Below are 14,996 nucleotides of genomic sequence, written 5' to 3'. Positions count from 1 at the left end.
CCTGATTTTTTTTTTCTGTGAGTTATATTGTGCTTCCAGAGCTCAGGGCACTTGATGAAAAAGTTCCTCATCACTTTGATTAAAATACATTCAGTGATATGTGGAGGTTGAACATTTCATAGGTACCCAAGCTGCCAGGTATTTGCCTCTACCTAATGGCAAAACACTTTTTTTTCCTTGTCTTGTTGTGTCCTGCTTGGCTACTCAGAGGCTAAATCAGAATCCCATTACTCATGACTACTTATTAATTTTTTAAAATATAGACCCTTCCCTTGCAATCAGTTGGAAAACAGATGGGAAGGGAAATTGGACAGGACTCTGGGTCTGACAGCATTGGGCATCAAATACATGATTTTCACAATATGTTTTGTGGAGCTAGGGGAAGATATTTATTTTTTTTATTTTTTTTTAAAATGGTATGGCCATCCATATTCTGAGCAGCTTCCAACCCTAATTAAACAACTAAAACCAAAAACTAAAAAATCCAGTACAGGTAGTCTTTGACTTACAACCACACTGAGCCCAAAATTTATGTTGCTAAGCGAGACAGTTGTTAAATGAGCTTTGCCTCATTTTATGACCTTTCCTGCCATGGTTTTTAAATGAATCACTGCAGTTAAATTAGAAATATGGTTAAGTGAATCTTGCTTCCCTGTTGGACTTTGTTTGTCAGAAGGTTGCAACAGGTGATCACATGATCCTGGGACACTGCAGCCATCATAAATATGAATCAGATGCCAAGGGTCTGCGTTTTGATCATGTGACCTACAACAGTTGTAAGTGTGAAAAACTATTACAAGTCACTTTTTTTAGTACTGTTGTAACTTTGAGCAGTCATTAAACGAACTGTTGTAAGTTGAGGACTACCTGTACCTCAGTCATCCTCTCAGGATGCCCTAACCATCATCCCTAGACTCTCCTCACTTTATTCCGGTGTCCAGGTAAAGAGCCAGCTCTTGATAATAGATAACAGGTAATCAGAGTTGGAAGGAATCTGTAGGTCATCTAGTCCGATCCCCTGCCCAAGTGGGAGACCCTACACCAGGGATCCCCAACCTTTTCAACGCCACGGCCCGGTTCCGGCATCAGCTGGGCGCCGCGGCCCGGTACCGGCGTCAACTGGGCGCCGCCATCTTTTTATGATGAAAAAGCGCTTCCGGTGACATCACCAGAAGCGTTTTCGTCAAATAGCGGCGCATGCTCGGTGAGCTTTTTGGGTAGAAATGGCTTTCTACCCGGAAAAGCTCACGAAGCGCTGGCGCCGCCATCTTTTTGACGAAAAAGCGCTTCGGTGAGCTTTCTACCCGGAAAAGCTCACCGGAAGCGCTGGCGCCGCCATCTTTTTGAAGAAAAAGCGCTTCCGGTGAGCTTTCTACCGGAAAAGCTCACCGGAAGCGCTTTTACCAAAAAGATGGCGGCGCCCAGCAACCAGCGGCCCGGTAAGGCTTGTTCCGCGGCCCGGTACCGGTCCGTGGACCGGTGGTTGGGGACCCCTGCCCTACACCATCTCTGACAAATGGCAGTCCAATCTCTTCTTGAAAGTCTCAAGTGATGGCCCTCCCACAACTTCCGAGGGCAAGCTGTTCCATTGGTTGATTGTTCTCACTTGCAGAAAGTTTCTCCTCATTTCCAGGTTAAATCTCTCCTTGTTCAGGTTCCATCCATTATTCCTTGTCTGGCCTACAGGCACTTTGGAAAATAGCTTGACCCCTTCCTCCCTGTGGCAGCCCCTCAAATATTGGAAGACTGCTATCATGTCTCCCCTGGTCCTTCTCTTCACTAGACTAGCCAAGCTCAGTTCCTGCAAACGTTCATTGTATGTTTTAGCCTCCAGTCCCCTTATCATCCTGGTTGCTCTTCTCTGTACTTTTTCTAGAGTCTCAACATCTTTTTTATAACGTGGTGACCAAAATTGGATACAGTACTCTAGGTGTGGTCTTCCTAAGGCTTTATAGAGTGATATTAGTACCTTACTTGATCTCAATTGTCTCCCTCTGTTAATGCAACTTAGGATTGCATTAGCTTTTTTGGCTGTTGCTGCACACTGTTGGCCCCTATTTAACTGGTTGTCCACTGAGGCTCCAAGATCCCTCTCATAGTTACTGCTATTGAGCCTGGTTTCACCCAGTCTATATGTGTACTTTTGGTTTTTCTTGCCTCAGTGTAGGACTTTACTTTTCCCTACATTGAATTTCATTTTGTTAGATATGGCCCAGTGTTCGAGTGAGCCTATCTTCTTGGGGGTTAGCTATTCCTGCCAGCTGAGTATCATCTGCAAATTTGGTAAGTTCCCCTTCTATTCCCTCATCTAAGTCGTTAATGAATATATTGAAGAGTACTGGGCCTAAGATGGAACTTGTGGTACCCCACTGCTTACTTCCCTCCATGTAAACTTAGACCCATTAAGGACTAGATGGCTTTCCAGAAGAATAAAAAGGGTGAGGGACAGCCAGACTGTTTGGAGGAGGGTGTTTTATTGCAGAGTCATGCAATTTACTGAGGCACTTACCAAAATGTGGGATCCTGGTGCAGACGGTCGGTTCCTGGTGCATGCTGGGAAGTCTGTTACACTCTGGCAAAGTAAGCAACATCAGTGCCGGCTTGTAAATGCCTTTGCGGGCATTTTCTTCCATCGTCAGCCATTCCTTAAAGCAGTAGAGATCCTTTACAGCAAGGCAATGCTCTCTACATCGTTTTATAAACAACAGTGGAATGCATAGTCAGCCACACAATCACAATATTGCAATCACAATGGATAGTATATAAACACACAGCCACAGACTGGTATAAATAAGATTGGCATTGGAATATTGATTATCAATGTCTTTTAAACTAGTGGAAGATCTGTTATGTACACTGAAATCGACTTAATTATCCTTTAAATCTTGCCTGGATTCTGTTTTTGGTATAATTGTGCCCACCTTTTGGCTTTGTTTTCTTTATTCATTTTGTATACATGTATCAGCATATTTTGTCAACAGCAATGACCGAGCACCCATTCACAAAAAGCTAACTGCAGTTGTAAGCTAAACAGAAAGCTATAATTCATACTCTGCTAACAGGTGGGGGTAGCAATGATTGACAATCTTTGTGTACAGAGTTGCTAGGTGAAGGGAGAAACCTACTCCAGAAAGTATCTGAGAAGGCATAATGTTTTCAGAATGACCTGGGAATCTATACTCTTGCATGATTCAAAAGTGGAAAATATTACTGGTCTGATTCCAATAATTCCATGCCACCCCCGTGCTAAACAACCTTTAACTCAGAACAGGTCCAAAGCATATTTTTCAATGGCATAACTACTTTACTCCATCATTTCACAATAAATACACATTTATTGTCAAGTTACATCATGCACATTTCTTATTTGTTAGAATTTTTTTTTCTCAATATCTAAGTTCCCCACTCTGAAAACAGAACATCAAATTAAAAACTCTGACCCAGTTGAGCAGAAGTTGGCTTTTGTGCAAGAATTAGAAGTACAGTACAGTGCAGACCCCCTGGATTTCAAATATATTAATTCTAAACTGCACTCACATCTTGCTTATATGAACATATTTATACCAAGGTGTGTAGAATAGTGGTGAAGTCAACCATGGAGCTAACTAGTTGACTTGGACTTAGCCTATTCAATGTATAGTAAGTAAAATACATTGCAGGTCTCATAGAGACCTCATAGTAATAATTATACTACAACCAGTGACGGGATTCAATTTTTTTTACTACCGGTTCTGTAGGCGTGGCAGGGGAAGGATACTGTAAAATCTCCAGTCAGAGGTGATATTTGCCGGTTCTCCAAACTACTCAAAATTTCCGCTACTGGTTCTCCAGAACTGGTCAGAACCTGCTGAATACCACCTCTGACTACAACTTTTCATGTCCTGGATTTGTCCAGAAGCACACTAAAAACTGATAAATACTGACATCGTACCTGTATGCTGAAATGCGATTATTTAATTGTACACAAAATTTGAGCTTTTCTTGAGTGTCTTCCCAAGCCTATCAAATTTTCAAGAAAAGAAGTCTACTTGAGCCACACTGCTCAAATTCAGTGTGTGCAACAGAACATCATATAATATGTGCCAAGAATAATAAGCCAAGAATCAAAAACAAAGTGTTTCGTTGACTTCTGATACCTGCAAACAGGTTTTGGAGCAGGTCCAATCCTGGAGGGGTTGCACTCCTGGAAGATGTAGTGACACAGCAGCGACTCAGCAGCCGGACGGCAAAATGGACTCACGGTTTTCAGCTCAGCCCAGGCTGTGCGAACAAGCAGTTCCTGGGTCTCCTCAGGGTCTCCATAGGAAGTATTAAAGAAAACAAATGCCTCCTTTGCCAACAAACCACGACACACCTCTCCCCGATACGAACTGCAGTAGCCTGCATCCCCTTTGTAGACTTTGCTGATGGGAGAAACACAGCTAGATAAGGATTTCCATGCAGGCTGATGAAAAGAAAGATCTTTAATCCATATCTTTGCAGTTGACATTCTTAATTAGAATAAGTTGAAGTCACTAGATTCTGATCAAGTACAGAATTTAGTTAAGAGATTCCGAGAAGTTCTCTCAGGTTTGTTGGAACAGAAAAAACAAGCAAATATTTTGGAAGTTCACATTTTTGGAACGATTAATCCCAGCTGTCAAAATCAACACTCTTTTATCAGGAAGACTTAGGATAACTCCCAATATAATCTAACAATCATTTTTATCTAATAATGTGTTCTCTTTCCAAAAAATAACAGGTACACACACCCCAAGATCAGTCATATTTCCCTATTCCCTCCACACACATATCAGTTTTTAACCGAGACACCTGATAGAGAGTTCCTTGGACCCAGAAAAGCATACCACTACTTTGAATAGCAAACTAGCCTATTTACTCATTTGTTCAAAATCTGCAATTCAGAAATAAATTTTTAAAAATCACAGCTATCTGCAAGCAGCATCCCTAAACTTTTATATATTAGGAAGTAGACCTTATGGAAAACCTCCATTCATTATGCTGAAAGTATGTGGCCTTCTCAGTGCAATCAAGACTCTGGTGTGCCTGGTAGATGCTAAATATTTTCAATTGTACATGTACAGCTTCTGCCTTTGGGCCATTTGCCCAACAAATAAAAAAATATATGAATGTAGTAATTGAACCCGATCCTATGCAATCAAAAATAAACAGTACTGAATACAATGCTGCTTACTCCTGAAGAATATTATAGTCATTCCATATAGACTTAATCATTAGTTTTCATTTTGAGATTCCTTTTTTACAGATTTCATAGCTTTCTGGATTTCATAGCTTTTAATCAGAAGATTAGTTAAAAGTCTACCTTCTTAGTATAAATAACAGAAATGTAGGATATCTTATTTATGTCACTTGTTATCGATTCTTTTGTTCATGTACAAAAGCAATCTTAAAGCAAATGAAAATCTCTACCTATCACTCATGCAGAGCATGAGTCATCAAAAAAAATCAAGATGCTGACTACAGCTGTCCAACCTCCCACACTATTTTTACATGTGTTGCAAAAAGGGCAAATCTTTGATTGCAAGCCACAACCATCATCTTGGCTGCTTTTTAATACCCCCGTGTCTCTTGCTCAAGGATTACCATGGCAAATTCACTCAGTTCAGAGTGAAACTCTGAAGAGTTCAAATTCAGAAATTAGCCTCTATGGGAGACTGTCCATAGAGACTAATTTCTGAAGAAAAATACTGTTCCAAGGAATCCATTTGACTTGGCAAATCATGATTACCCATGTGATGTTAGATACAGATGGCAAACCAAGGCATCTCTGCCAATATTTCATTTTTATTTTATGTTTTAAAGCATCTATATAGCCACCCATCTTTCAGACAACTCTGGGCGGCTTCCAATAAAATCATTTTTTTTTAAACTGTAAAACACACTCAATTAAAAGATGAAACATTTAAAAAAACAATAAAACCCAAAACCTGGCACCAATCCACACAAACATATCACTTTATCTCTCTCAACGTTTGGGAGAAAAGCCAGGTCCTTAAGGCATTTACAATGTTGGGAACGTGTTTCACAGAGTTGCTTCACAGGCCTGCACAAAAAATCATCATTTGCACATCCCTCCTAATGGTAACCCTTTCATGGCAGTGGTTTATTTATAGATTTATGAAAGATTATATGACTGTCCATCTCATGCAAGTTGACTCTGACAGTATGCAATAAAACAAAAGCCATTCTTTTTTATTATTATATCTATAAAATGTTTTTAGGATAGATTTGGGAGGATTATATGAATTGTTATAAAATAAACTAAGTAATTTATAGTTATCTCGCAAAGTATGAATGAACAAAATTACAGTCAAATGATTGATTAATAATGATACTAGGGTATTCAATTTTTGATTGATAATATGAGTTATTATGCAATGTAACTGTAATTGAGACTATGAAATGGATGCACAAAAAATTTGTAAACCAACCAACACACTGTTTGTACACTTATGGAAGAAAGTTGGATGTTTTTTATGTTTTGTTTGTTTTTGTTTGTCTTTAAAAACCAATAAAAAATTAAAAAACAAAAGCTATTCTTCCTCCAGCCACTCAGCTCTCCCTTCATATGAAACCCATGCAGAACTCTTGCTCATCCAGAGCTATTTTATGAAGCTCTACTTAAAGGTCACAGAGTTCAATTTATATCCCTTCTAAACATTTGGAAATGCCAGCTATCTGTACCTTTGCAGAACCCTTCGCATCACCAATCTGCCTGCCTGGAGGAAAATGAGTTGCCTGCTTTTTGACAAGATGGCTAGCCTTTCCAAACACTTCATATTTACAGATGAATTCCAGCTGCAAGAATGACGGTTAGCTTTCTCCATTTGAGAATTCTTTCTCAGCGTTGCAACTTAACTTTCATCTTTAATGCTATTCCTTTTTTTGGGGGGGGTGGGGGGGGGCTATCACCCAGATGGGACGGCTTTCTCCTCAGCTCAAGTTTGAAGGAAAGGAAGTGATTAATGATGACTGTAACTTGATCGCTGTGCAACAACCCTGCGGATATAGTAGAGCAAGCCAGCAGTCCTATTTCTTCCTGGGCTCAAATCTTTTCCACTCTGATTTTATGAATGATACACAGAGGTTCTGCCTGTAGTTTTATAAGCTCCGCTTTGTTGTGTCAAAGACAGGCTTCTGAAAGAAGATAACTAGCAGGACTTGCAACCACCTGTGGGAGGACATCTTCAACCCTTAATAGCAAAAAGCTCCGGTTCAGAATTCAGAATTGCCAGCCAAACATTCTTCCTCTGGGCATAATATAAGCAGCCTGTTCATTGTCTGCACCCAGTTTCTTACTATTTTCCTCTGAATGGCTCCTTAAGATTATCAAATAAGCTCAAGCTTCATTAGTCTAGTGCTTCCTTTGCTGACAGCAGGTTTATGTCCTTGAATTTTGCACATCTATTTATCTAGCCAGCTAATACTTCAGTCTTGATTTTAGCTTCCATCTAAGGGTGCCTTTGTCACCTAGCCAGATGAAGCTCTATAACATATCATTACACACAAAAGAAATTGAATGTTAACTATCCTACCCTCCCCACCATCAAATTTTTTTGCTTATCTGTAAAGTTAGTCACTTTGAACTGAGTCAAACCATTCACCCATCTAACAGGCACATTTTTGTTCATTATTAGGTCCAAGCAGATCGGCAATGTTTTTGGTGTGCTGATTGTTTCTTTATTTACTGCTTCCTTTTCCAGATTGTGTATCCTAATTTGGCTCCATGTTTCTATAGCAGGAATGTCAAACTCAAGGCCCACGGGCCAGATTCAGCCCACGGGGTGCTTAGATCTGGCCCGTGGGGCCACCCTGGAAACTGTGAAGGTCCGGCCCGCAGCGCCTCTGCAGAGGGTTGCAGGAGGACATCCCAGCCAAAAACAGAGCTCGGGAGTCCATTTTCGCTGGCAGAGCACTCAGGCTAACACAGGTGCCCCCTGACATGAGTGATGTCAAACTGGCCATGCCCATCCCAGCCCCCCCAAGGTCAAACACAACTCTGATGCAGCCCTCAATGAAATCTAATTTGACACCCTGTTCTACAGCCTTAATAAAGCTAAGAGGCTTAAAATGCTGTTGTCAGAAAGTAGCCAATTCTTTGGATGTAGTTGATGCTCTTTAAGTTCTAGAAATAATGTGAATTCTACATACAAGAAGGCAAATCTGGGTTTCCTGCAAAAGGAATCTAGACTGGCGGAAAAAAAGCTGATGGATGTCTTCTTCAAAAAACTGCTTCCAATCCTTCTGGCAGCAGTAAAAATAAATTAAAAGGATGGCCTTGACAAGCACACTATGTGTCAATCAGAGGTCATATGAACATTCCTCAAATGCCTTCCCACCTGCATTTCCAACTGTGGGAATTTGGTTGATAGATTTGGCTGCTATCTTGCCATGACCTATTAGCCTTTATGGAATATTTTTGTTATTCACAGAATGGATCCTGGAAAACGCTGTCAAGACTGCAAACTTTTGGCATGCTCTGTTTATGCCAGGAAGAAAAAGCCTAGCAACTGGATCTCAGTTTTTTGCTTTTTGTTTGTATTTATTCTCTGTTTTCTTCAGTTCCAGCTATTATTTAACATTGGCCTATAAACCTGGCAAGCATCTGGCATTTCTGATACTCTGTTTCCAGTGTTTATCAACTTGTGAATGAGGACCACCAGGGCAGGAGGTTATGCATATCAGTAAGTTTCACTAAAATTATCCAGTTTCTAGCCAGATGTGCACTTTCTGCTTGGCCCATTGCCAGTATAATTCAGCCATAGTTTGTTTGTCCTATTTTGATAACACTGAATAGAGGCTGATCATTTACAAAGCAATCAATAAAAACATCTGTTACAGTTAAAATACTATGGCAAATATAAAGCCACTAAAACAGCTAATAATTAACGAAGGAGAGTTACAAGAGGACTAGCTCAATCAAATAAAACAATATCTATAATTAAACTAATCTGGATAATTGAGTGTAAAATAAATGAAGAATGACAATAATCAGCTGTTTCAAAACTTTTTGGAAAACTCATTTTAGCCTATAGGGCCATGATTACTTTCTTGTGCCCACTTATAAAACCCACTTTTGGTCTTTTAAAGAGAAAAGTTAAACGATCGGAAAATACAGATGATTAAACAGCTTCCTTATTGAAGCTACATTCCAAAACTACAAGATTGGTTTTTTTTAATTGGAATTATATTTCACTAAACTTTGTAATTTCCTTAGATACTTTTAGAAACATGGCTTGGGGTTTCTGGGAGATGAAAGAAATATCTTACCAGAAGAATACATAATATATTGGTATTTATTCTATTCAATTGCTGAATACGCTGGGAAACAGATTCCACCCCTACCCCCAAATAGATGTGAAATAGATGTAATCAACTTTAATTCATCAAATTACATGGTTTCTAAAAATTATGCATTTGATTCATTCTAATGGCTTTGACTTGGAGTACTCCATAATTTTTACTGTTGTCATTATAAAATTAGAATTTAATAAGGTCTAGGAAATGTATCTCTCCACAAGATATATACACAAAGTGAACACAAAGTCTCCATTCAAGAGGCTTTGTTTCTGGGGCAATTTGGAGAGCAATTTGTATTCTTTATTCACCAAATCTTAATAGGATAAGATACTGATGTTTTCAATTTACAACCCTGAAGTGTTTTCCAGTCTCTTCTTTCTCCTCTTTCTCTCTTTCTTTCTCTCTCTCTCTTGCTTAGCAGAAAAAAAGGTCTATTGAAAAGACAGAATAACTTCATTATTCAGTCTTCCAACCAGAAGCATGCAACTCAGGTTTCCCAAGGTTTAATATAATTTTCAGGAAGATGGATGGGTTTTCCGAAATTACTGCTTTCCATTCCTAACAACTTTGCACTGTGTTCACTTCTGAAAGACTCAAACTTCCTTTTCTAGTCCTTGCTTCTGTTGGAATATTGCTCACAATTAAATCTTTGTATGGCATAATAGAAAAGTCGAAGATATTACAACATATTTATTTTGTGTATGTTTTATATTTGTATCTTGTCTCTCTCAGGATCAGCCTTTTCTTCAGTAAAGTTGCCTTTATTATTATGCCTATTCAGACTCTGGTTTTAACTTTGATTAAATTGCAAATGCTCCAAAATGTCTGGGGCTCCAAGTCACCAACTTGGCTTTCTGCCCCACTCAAATCAATTTAAAAAAAATATTTTTAAAAGGTATAAAATGTATTGATTTTTTTTAAGTATGCAGGAAACTGACAAACAGCCAAGCAAATACTAATTTCCAGCATCAACTTTATTGCCCACAATACAGTAAACATTCTGAGGACCAAAAGAGGATGCAGGTTTTCCTCAACCTACCACCACAATAGAGCCCAAAATTTCTGTGGCTAAGCCAGACAGTTGTTAAGTGAGTTTTAGCTCATTTTACAACCTTTCTGGCCACAGTAGTTAAGTGAATCACTGCAGTTGTTAAGTCAGTAACACAATTGTTAAGTGAATCTGGCTTTGCCATTGATTTTGCTTGTCAGAAGATCGCAAAAGGTGATCACATGACCCCTGGGACACTGCAACCCACCATAAATACAGATCAGTTGCCAAGTGTCCAAAAACAGTCATAAATCACTTTTTTTTCAGTGCCGTTGTAACTTTGAATGGTCATTAAATGAATGGTTGTAAGTCGAAGACCACCTGTACTGAAGAAACATCCCACCAGTTGTCTTTTGTAACTGATCTCACTCAATATACTATACCGGGGTCAGTAACTTTAATCACTCCAAGAGCCACAAAGGTCCAAACCGGAAGCCTCCCTTTCAATTCTGGAGCCAACCGGAAGTTCGGTTGCCCTACCATAGAGTTTCCTCCTAGTGCAGCATCCTTTTTCCTCTACTTGTCCAAACTAAAAGCCCTATCAATTGTGGAGCCAACCGGCAACAGAGAACCATAGCAGAGGAATGAAAAAGCCACATGTGGCTCCAGAGCCACAGGTTTCTGGCCCCTATTGTTAAGGTAATTCCCCGTTAGGAGAATGAGCGCATACAGGGAGACGTATTTGAGAGTAGTGTTTGAATAATACACACATGGCACACAGATACACTGTACAGTAAATGTAGGTTTTTACTTCCAGAAAGGTTTAAGCAAAGTTCAAAATAGGCAATCCAAAGTCATTCACAGGTTATATCAGTCAGTTTTCAATCCAGGGATAATCCAGTAACAAAGTCCAGTATCAAAAACAGTTCAGTAGCAGACTTACATTAAATCCAGAAAATATCGGTCAATTAGGAAAAATGGAGGAACTGCAATACTTTCCAACAGAAGGAAACAGAGATACACTCTCTTCTGAGACTAAGACTAAACAACCCAGGTTTCTGGCTCCATCTTATGGCTGTTTGAGAAACCACACCCAATTACACTTTTGCATTTTCTTAAAGATACAGTTTTAAAATGTTTATCCTGGTTTATGTATTTCTAACCCAAATACCTGTTAGGTGACTTATATTCCTAACACCTATACTATACAGTTAATAAATAGGAAAAGCGATTCCCAAATGGCAGCCATTATGAGAGTGCACTAGCCCCAAAAGAAAGGGAGCCCCTGAATGATATTCTGATTTATTAGGAGCCAAAAACAAATGATAAATTTTATTTTTAATAATTATTTTTTCATAGCCTTACTGAAACTATCTTCCTTAGTCTCAATATCTGTTATGGCTAAATTAATCATACAGTATATACTTGCAGATAAGCCAAGAATTTCAGCTGCTTAAATATGTCTTAAAAATTGGGTCTGGCTTATCTGCAGATGGGTTTATCCTCAATTAAATACAGTACATTTTTCCTCAGTTTTTTTACTGGATATCCCACACATATATTCACAGACACTCCATCCACTGATAAGCAGACCCTTGAATTTTTAACCAATATCACTTATTTGTATTTCTGAAGCATACATACAAAGTAATTAATTGCAATAACAATTAAGGTAAAACAGGAATTAACTTGTATGATAATGTTAAATTGTGATGTTTAAGGTTACTTGACAAGTTGATATATACCCATGGACTGTGGCCTATTTGCAACCAGGCTGCACGAGCAGTGGGCTGGCTTGTATGCACACATGTGTGCAGCTCAACTTGCACAAGTCAAGCTGCGTGCGCATGCTGCTCTCACAGGTTGAGTTGTGCACATGCGCATGCCCTGGCCTGCTACTCACGTGGCTGGTTCCCCTCTCCCCCCTCTCCCCCCTCTCCCCTGGGCTGCCAAGCTGCAAACATTTGGGACTGCTGCTATAAGATATGTACTTATCCCGTAGCTTTCTCAATATTTCTTTACCTCATAGGTTTGTTTCTTGATTAAATTCACACACCAAAACCCTCCATCACAAGCCATTTTTTTGCAAAGATAGAAAGAGGTGAACCAAGAAAATATTACGATCTGTATTTTAAATAGACTTAATTGAAAATAAAAGAGCACAAATGCTCTTGGCAAGCACCCATTTTCATCTTGAGCAAAAAAAAAAAAAAAAGTTTTCCAAGTGGTTTCACACATTTCTCACACAATATCAGTAATGATTATGCCAAGATTATTTTCTTACCTCCATTCTACAGGAACAGGCAGGAGATTCATTGAAACAAACAGTTGAGTTGGGGAAAAGACAAGGAAATTGTCAGCACAATTTGCATTGTATTAAAAAAAAATCTATTAATATATTTATGGATTCAAATAAGTTTGAAAGTGCTTGATCACATTTTCCTTTTAGTTAGTAGCTGTCAGAAAACATACACTGCAAACATAGCCCAAAGGATAATTTGATAAAATAGCCACAAAAAAGAAATGAGGCTCCACTGGAGCAGAAATGCAGAAAATTAATTATCCTAGAGGTTAAAGCTAGAAGAGAGCAAAATATGATAATGGGGAGGAAATATTTAAAGACTTTTTGAAGTATGGCATACATGAAAAGCTACCACACCACATGGTTAAGATTTGCATGGAGGAATGGATTTCATTAAAGTGTCCCCAGTGTGGTAAGGCTGCAAATCACCATTCCATCATCTTTTATGAGAGCGTCACATTAAAAAGAAATCAGACTAAGTTCATCATGATTTTCCATCCTCAAAGACCCATGTACATGAATAAAGAACATTTTAGAGTTCTGTTTTCCTTGGAGAGCAACATACTACCAACATAAATATTATACTACAGATGATGAAAGCTCACTGAACTATTTCCGCCTGGCCATTAGGGGATATTAATATAACACTTCATCAGCCTTCCTTCCTTGCTTCCTTCCTCTGGATGAATTTACAAAGTGGTCTTTAAGACAGTGTAATAAAGATGCCAGCAAACATGTGGGTAGCTAAAGCTCTGCCAATATCTGAAATATATTATAAGGGGAAACAGCCAGGAACAAAATAAATTCTTAAAATTGTGTTTATCCTGGAGGAAATTACAAGGAAGTTAAAGCCTCTCACATTGGGTGCCTTTTGCATTCTGTGAGGTTCCTGAATGCAATTAAAATCCTAGACTAGAGTTAAATATCATCTAATCCTTCAAGAGAAGCTCTTTTTTTCCTGACACATACCTGAAACATTAATAGTCGCTGCAGCTTTGGCAGTGCCGTAAGTCTCACTGTGCTTGTTAGTGGCTATACAGGTGAATAAACCCGGGCGAGTGACATAAACCTGCAGCCGTGAATCAATCATTCTGTCTTCTACTGTTTCTACAATGGATCCAGCTGACACCTAAAGTAAAAAAGAGAAATAGAGAATGTCATCTCCTGCATAGTCCTGGAGATAGAAAGTTAAGCAGTTCATCTTGTGGACCAAATCATTCTGGTAATCCTTGACTTATGACCACATAGTATAAGCCTCCTGTGAGAGCAGGGGGTTGGACTAGATCAGGGATGTAAAACTTAAGGCCCGGGGTCTGGATCCAGCCCACGGTGTGCAGGGCCACACAACAAAGGACTAGCCCGCGATGCCTCTGCCAGTGAAAATGGAGCTCAGGAGGGCTGTGTGCGGCCCTCGCAAGCTCCGTTTTCATAGGCAGAGGGTTGCAGGACAATCATACCAGCCAAAAATGGAGCTTGCAAGGACCACGTGTGGCCCCCTGAGCTCTGCTTTCACTGGCAGAAAGTTGCAGGAGGCCGTCACAGCTGAAAATGGAGCTTGGGAGCTCATTTCCGCTAGCAGAGCACTTGGGCCACCACTGGCACCCCCCAACATGAGTGACATCATGCTGGCCATGCCCTGGCCACACCCAGCCTGGCCTCTGAGGTCAAACACAACCCTGATGTGGCCCTCAATGAAATTGAGTTTGACACCCCTGGACTAGATGATCTTCAAGGTCCCTTCCAATTCTGTTACTGTTATCTTGGTAACTTTCAATAATTCCAGTGCTCTTGCACTTTTTTCAAAATCATTAGGGGGAAAAAAAGAATAGTCGTACATTGTTTTTTAGTATATCAATCTCAGTCCAAAACAATTACTACCACTATTGAAAAGAGAACAAGCAACCACCAGAATTTGATCTAATGGGTAAAGTCCTAATCTGGCCTTTAGCATGGAAGGTACCTGGGTGGCCCTCAGCCAGTCATGGTCTCTCTGCTCTTGGAAGAAAGGAATGAAAAACCATTGTCAAGAAAACTCCATGGGATTTTCCATATAGTTCCAGGATTTAAGATTGACTTGAAAGCACCCACACATGAACCTACAAACCATCACAACTCACAAATTTTCCAAATTTCATGCGAGTTTGGTGATCTGGCATGTAATGGCCAAAATCTAATAGGATTTCAAATGAGAACATCATCTCAGAAGAAATCTGGAGGGGTTAAATTTTGGAGCCTGGAGACAATTATGAAATACTAATAATAAATAAGTAGTTATTGAACCTTAATGTGAAAGTTTAGGAAATGGAATTAATCAAGAATCATAAAATTTGTCTGTTTTTTATTTTTATCCCACATAATGGAACTAAAAGAGAATAACATGTTGCT

The 14,996-nt window shown here is 39.3% G+C and overlaps 1 protein-coding gene across 1 annotated transcript in view; it reads right to left on the bottom strand.

The window, feature by feature from the left end:
• The window catches only part of MUSK (muscle associated receptor tyrosine kinase), a 46,681-nt gene that overhangs the window by 13,568 nt on the left and 18,117 nt on the right, over positions 1-14,996 (bottom strand). The window contains exons 7-10 of the mRNA XM_026672253.2: positions 13,581-13,740; positions 12,594-12,600; positions 4,137-4,403; positions 2,510-2,685 (exon numbers count right to left, since the gene is read on the bottom strand). Of these exons, the coding sequence (XP_026528038.2) occupies positions 2,510-2,685; positions 4,137-4,403; positions 12,594-12,600; positions 13,581-13,740 (610 nt within the window). The remainder of the gene's footprint in view (positions 1-2,509; positions 2,686-4,136; positions 4,404-12,593; positions 12,601-13,580; positions 13,741-14,996) is intronic.

This window comes from Notechis scutatus, chromosome 2, assembly GCF_049901735.1.
Source record: "Notechis scutatus isolate UNSWTSFEM ecotype Mainland chromosome 2, rNotScu1.2, whole genome shotgun sequence".
NCBI classification, from domain to species: domain Eukaryota; kingdom Metazoa; phylum Chordata; class Lepidosauria; order Squamata; family Elapidae; genus Notechis; species Notechis scutatus.
This window is presented reverse-complemented; position numbering and strand designations above follow the sequence as displayed.